At 36.6% G+C, this 6,654-nt stretch overlaps 1 protein-coding gene across 1 annotated transcript in view; it reads right to left on the bottom strand.

Annotated features, from left to right (window-relative positions):
• Positions 1 to 6,654, bottom strand: part of RANBP17 (RAN binding protein 17) — a 169,391-nt gene that overhangs the window by 45,298 nt on the left and 117,439 nt on the right. The window contains exon 20 of the mRNA XM_064520825.1: positions 5,576 to 5,664. Coding sequence (XP_064376895.1) covers positions 5,576 to 5,664 — 89 coding nt within the window. The remainder of the gene's footprint in view (positions 1 to 5,575; positions 5,665 to 6,654) is intronic.

Here is a 6,654-nt window from a genome sequence, read left to right on the forward strand (position 1 = left end):
ATCTTTTAAAGCAGAATTTAAAACAATTCAGTAAAGATAAATGGTATGTTTATTACACTCTACAAGGTAACTGAAAAAAAAAACCTCTGTGAGTGAGTGACTATCAAAATATTTGATGCAATCACTCGATATAAAGCTGACCTCTGATATTCCCAACACACTGAAAAAAGGAGAGTTTGGTTGGATAAGAATGCAAACTGGTAAAGGGAAGTGAGTTAGCACTGCTTTACTGGCAAAGACTTCAACAGCTTTTATCATAGTGAAACAAGAAGTTTTAACAGTTTGCTATTAAAACATCATCTAGCTAATCTAGTCAATGGTTTCTGTCAATATTACGTTTGTTTCTCATTTTTAACTTTATTTGCTGCCATATAATTCTGCCTTATTTAACCTCCCTAGAAAGAGTGGCTATTCTTAGGAAAACACTACTGCCTACTCAGACCATAAAGGAAACCATCCGGTATCTTACAAAGAGGAACACAGACCAATCACTTAACACAGGGTCGCAAAATAAAGTTTGAAATACGTAAGAATGTACCCACTTCTAGGATAAGTAGACACAGTTACATCTCAGGTTGATAGAGCTCTTCTGGGGGAGGCTAAAGCCATCAGACACAGCAGGGCTGACGAACGCCGGTGCTGTGTAGACGGAAGGCATTTTGGCTACTGCTGTCTGAGGCATCTTCAGATTTGTGCATTTTTGCTGCCAGCCACTTGAGACACTGGAGGCATAAATTATATACAGCAGACGTACACTTTTGACATGAAATACACTTTCAGATCTCATCTCTCTCTCCTTTGCGGGTTTCTTTACATTTTAAATTGGACAAACTAGAGTTAAACACAGCAGGTAGAGTTATTCAGTAATAAACCTACAATACCCTGCCAAGGCGTACATGATCCCTGCCATCTCTCTTACACCTTTATAAACTCACTAATGTCCGTTCCATTTCTTCTGAAATGGATTCCCAGCCTGGCTCACTCTCAACCAGATGATGATCGGGATGCTCAAAACACAGCACATGTCAGGTAAGGTACAGAACTGGGCTTTTCCTAAGGCATGCTTCCTCCCTGGTCTTCTCAGCAGCCTAACGTACATGACGGGGACACAATGGGACGCTGCAAAGCCCTACTGTAGAATCGCACGGGCTAGGAAACAATTGCCTTTTCAGACTTCGGAGGGAAGAGGGAGTAAGCCAAGATGACTGGCTGTCTTAATTCAAAAATTTAAGCATTGGGTACACATTCGTTGACAAGCAAAGGCTGGAGACCATGGTTTTATAAAAGCTGGGGTCAAAAGAAACGCTCCGACAATTTATTATTTTGTAAAAATCCAATAAAGTGGAATAAATCGGTTTTAAAATACAATATTATTTTGAAGTGATTTTAACCACAAGCTTCAAGGAACCTGGCTAACGCATGAACTAAATGTGAGAAGTCAGTTTTACCATTCAAGCTGAAAGGAATGCAAAGTGCCTGATGCTGAGGTTTACATCAATACAACTCACTATAACGGGTATTACAAACAGATTACCGATCAGCCAGCCTTGCTCATGGGAAAACATGTCCTCCTCTTCTCTTGTGACTAGGCAACTTCAATCTCTGCAGTTGTCTGCTGAGTTCTTTCAAGTTTGCACCTAATTCTGAGTACTTAAAACATATAAACTTATAATTTTAGTTCTTCAAAAACAAAGTGATTTTGAACAAGCCATCTGATTGCTGCACATTGTTTTGTTTTGTGAAGAAACATGATACAAATTTGGATAAATACGTAACAACAGTAGTTTGGTGAAAAAATTGTTTTGCTTTTTCTAGGGTGAGCAGTACCTTAAGAAATACATTCTCAGACATCCAAATATCAATGGCAATTGGAACTTTTAAATGACTACTAGACAGACCACCCCAATGACAAATCTCTTTTCTATCAACATCGTATCTATATATCTATATGCATAGATATTTATATATAGGCACACAATTTCAAAAATTTCATGCCCTCACACATATATATCATGTGGTATCTGGCTGAGTGCAACTCTGAGTTAACCTAGTAATTTAATTCTTGCAGCCCATTTTCTTATTGCAACCTCTCTCTTTTACAGGCAACAGAAGTCTTTAAATACTGAGAGCCAAATGGGCAGAACAGAGGAAAAACTGCCTATAGGTTACTACCTAAGTAACCAAAAGGTGGCTGTTACCTGAACTCGCAACTGAATCTCCATGGACGTACCTGACTGCAAAGACCCAGGACTTTAGACTTCAGTCTGATATTGATGTGGAAGAAAACAGATTAGTTCAACATTTCACCCAAGGAGTCTTGGAGTAAACACCAGAATGAAATCTGAGTAGAACAATCACTGTTAATAAAAGCAGATTTTGTTTCTACTCAAACTGGCATATGGTTTTTTTGAGGTCACACCTGCATGTTCACAACTGACCTACAAATTACAGACACTGCATTTTATGAATACAAAAGGCGAATAAACTTTCCAAAGCTGTGGTACTGGAATCATCATTGACAGCTTGACATATCAATATTTCAGGAAGAATAAATGACTTTCATATCCAAGGGATTTTTTGTTTTGTTTTGTTTGTATGCTTTTCTTCATCTTGCATTAGTGGAATACTTTGGGAAGATGCTATGCTTAACATCTGAAACTGCTTAAAATATTTGGAAATATTTTAATGAAGTTTTTTGAGACATCACCTAATACAACTTTAAAACAAATTTTACTATTATTATAAGTATTTTCTCTTCATCCCTTGCCAGAGGAAAACTATAAATCTTGTCTCAGCTGAATGAACACCATTTATCATATTCATTTTCTTGTCAATACAATTATGAAAAGCCTTTGGCCTTTTTCCAAGGAGCCTGATTTGCTAGAGAAACTCAATTAGTATAAGCAAGCCTGCTACAAAACATCCCTATTTGGCAATCGAGTGCAGCTCCAGCATACCTGACAATTCACCTCTAAACCACAATCCTAATATCTCTTTCATAATGGTAAAATAGGGGATACAAAGGATTCAAAAAAAACCCCACCAAACAGACTTAAAACAAATCACTTCTGCTCATTTTTGCCATCTGCTGGACAAAACTTAAATTCCAAACACTTTGGTCAGTAAAGAGGAATCTCTCTCACCTGAGAGATTACAGAGCACAGTTTGTTTTGTTGTGGCAGAGATTTCAAGATCACTTGAAAAGTTTATCAATGTGTTCCTCTACCACTGATTTACAAGTGACTATTCCTAAGAACTATCTCCACTACAGAATAAACATCACTTTACAGTATTAAAAGCTCAGCTTTTTATCCCTTGCCCCCTTGTATCACTTATGTATTCTGCAAATGCAAGTTATGTAAATCAGCTTTACTTTGGCTAATATTCTGTATTTGCTATTCTCAGTATTGAAATAGTAGGGCTTCAAATATTCCCAAAGAAAATTTGTTTGAAAAAACAGCTTTTCTTTGGTATTAAAACCCATTTCTAAATTTCCGATGCTATATTTGAAGGTACAAAAAGAAATGCGTTAATCAAGGACATGTAAACAATATGATAAAGCAGTATTTGACCCCCCCCTTTTCTACCCCTTCCCCTCCCATCTACATTTCTGTCTTTATATACAGTAAATACGAGCTGCGACAATAGCAGCTTATTCTACTGTAATGCTTTGGATCAATACCTGGATGAAGCTGTACTCAGCCAAATGAGGTGAAATCCACTGAGCAGAAGCATGCGCTTACTCTTTATAGCCAAAGGTGATAAAGGAAAGAATTTTTGAACCTGTGCAAGGGAAAAGAAACTGAGGAAGCCTGATCTTTGGGTGGATTAATTCTAAACAAAAATACATTTTCATCCATTTTTATTGTTGAATAATGAAATGCAAAAGTTGGAGGCTGGTTAAATTAAAAAAAATAATAATTAATAAGATGGAAGTAATAAAAGATTTTTAAAAAAAAGTTATGCAGGAAAGGGTCCTGAGGATTACATATTCTGGATTCACGCCTAAAAAAGCCCTCCACGGATGAATCCATTTCTTTCAAATGCAGAGGAGGTCAGTCTCTGTTATTCCTCCTCCAGCAACTGAGATTTGCAGGTCTGCACAGAAGATGAGGCATGATACTCATGCCTTAGCAGGAAAAACAAAGTAAAATGAATTTGAAATGTAAGCAATACCGATCTATTTTCCCTACCTAGGCCAAATTAAATAAACTAGTTTCGCACATCTTCCAGGTTTTATTATTAATTTCTAGAGAAACGCAAGCACAGGCAGTACTAATAAAGTTAAACGTACCCCAATGGTGCCCACTAGCAAACGAGATCCTAATTCACAGTGCGATTTCAGCACATCTTTTCTCCAGTCCTCTAAAACTGAAATTAAGTGATACTTTCCACTAATTCTACAGGAAATTAAGACTATACAGCTTTGTGTTTTGGACTTTCTTTCTCTAAGCTGTGTCAGGCAAACAGAGCCTGCGCTTGCCCTGAGCCACTCGCAGGCTTGCAAAGTGCTTGCAATGGGCTTAGCCGAATGGTGCCCCCCTCCACGGGTGTCTCGCGGCTCAGGGCAGCCGCCGCTGCACAACCTTGCGGTCCTCTCCGGAGGATCTGCTCCTCGCCAGCCTATGACGATGCATTCTTCCTTCTGCTCCAGAGGGATTATTAGCAAACGGTTTATTTTCACTGTTGGCTTAAAATGAAAATATTTTTAAAAGGTTGATTTCTACTAAAGCATGCAGCTGTACTTGTATGTTATCTTTTCTGCCCATAAAACAAATAAATATGTAACTAACTGATAGCTTTAGGAGATCTAAATTATAAAACTGCTATTTTCATATTTCTGTCATTATATGTTTCAGTAGTTTGTTACTAAAATAATTCTGTGCCTGAAAAGAGAGAATTATATCTACTGCACTTACAAAAACACAAAACATTTCCCTAGAGTATTAAGAAAATACTCATTAGTGTTACTACATTCATTGGCATACCAGGAAAAACATATACAATATTGGAAAGCAAACCCAGTTCCATTATCATCACTTACTGAGGAAAACTACAACCTAAAGATTTTGATTTTGTTTACAGAGGCTGCCCATTTTCTGCTGATCAAGACAACTGCAGGTGTTGCGATATTAATAAAGTTGACATAAATAGAAAGTAACTGACTAAATTAAAGACATGATTCATACCAGAGAGACAAATCTCCCCAGATAGCACTTTTTTTTTAAAGCACTTTTGATGTTAAATCAAATGTAGGTACATTGTGTTTTGAGTTAAAGACGCAGCTTTTTTTTTTTTTTTTTTTTAATCAAAACGTTATGGACTTATGAGGAGGGGGTAACTGTTTGGATATGTTTTCTCGTTTTTTAGTGTGACACCACAAAAAAAGTGACCTCTCCGTGGTCCTCCCCAGTTAACTGCATGGTTGCCATTGTGCAGTAATTTTAGCTGATTACACATTAGTTCATTTAGCTTTGTTTCCTCTTCCCCACTGTGCCGTACTATTAAACTAATGCAAGGGGCCTGGTGTCCCTCTGTGCACAGAGCTGGTATTGTCACCGGGTAATAAGGATACATCCAGTCAAACAGCATGGTGTAGCTGGTCTTTGTGTTTAGCGCAAAGGCAATCCCTCGAAGGTCTCTTGCCAGCCCGATCAACATACGCTGTCAGTGGGAAAGAGACACAGTAATTGATTTTCACGTTAGCGCAGAGCAGATGGAGTAATAATCAGCCAATAATGACCACATATCTGATTTTGATTCATTAGTTTAAATGTCTCGCTCAAGCCCTCTTCCATAGAGAACACAAAGATTCTTTTAACGACCAGGATTTCCACGGGTTTTGCAGCGATAACACTAGCAAAACGCTTTGGAAATGCTTTTGATTATTCAATATACTCTGCTAATGAATAATGCAAATTAAAACGTAATATATGAATACTGCATATTAAAGTTTAAAAATGCTTCCTGGATTAATATATCAAAAGTAACAATAACAATAAAATGTTCATTTAAGTTTGTAATTTTTTAAATGAGGTGCAAGGCTAATTGATATTCACAACAGAAGCTACAATTAAGGTTACACTGAGATTCCTATTGTACCATTATTTTCATACACTTTTTTTTTTTTTAAGTCATTTTCCAAGGTAGGTGTCTCCAAAAAGGGACTTCTCTTTTTTATTAACAGAAGACCATGGAAATCTCTATCTTAATTAATTCTGAGATGAAAACATTTTTTTTTCTTAAATGATTGAAAAATGGGTTCAGAGATAATTAGCCCTTACTTAAGGGCTGTTCTCAGGAAAATTAATAGAAATCAGTAAAAAGAAAAAAACACTAGTGAGAGAAAAACATTCAAAAATATACATAAACTTTCCAATCTAGTTAGGCTTAAATACTATTTTTTGGACAACTAAGTAGTGTAAATAAATTTTATCCATGTGGTACAGCTGGGGTTTGTCCTTTTTTCATTATGAAACACTATAGTATTGCAGAGTCTGGTAAAAAACAAACAAACAAAACAAAACATAGAAGCATGGCGCAGAGCATATATACAGAAAACTTTCAATTATATAGTATTTGGTGATAATGTAATATTTGTAAATTGAGGAATGTAAAAGGTAAGATTCACATGCTAACTTTAACTGATCACAT

This window comes from Dromaius novaehollandiae, chromosome 15, assembly GCF_036370855.1.
Source record: "Dromaius novaehollandiae isolate bDroNov1 chromosome 15, bDroNov1.hap1, whole genome shotgun sequence".
NCBI classification, from domain to species: domain Eukaryota; kingdom Metazoa; phylum Chordata; class Aves; order Casuariiformes; family Dromaiidae; genus Dromaius; species Dromaius novaehollandiae.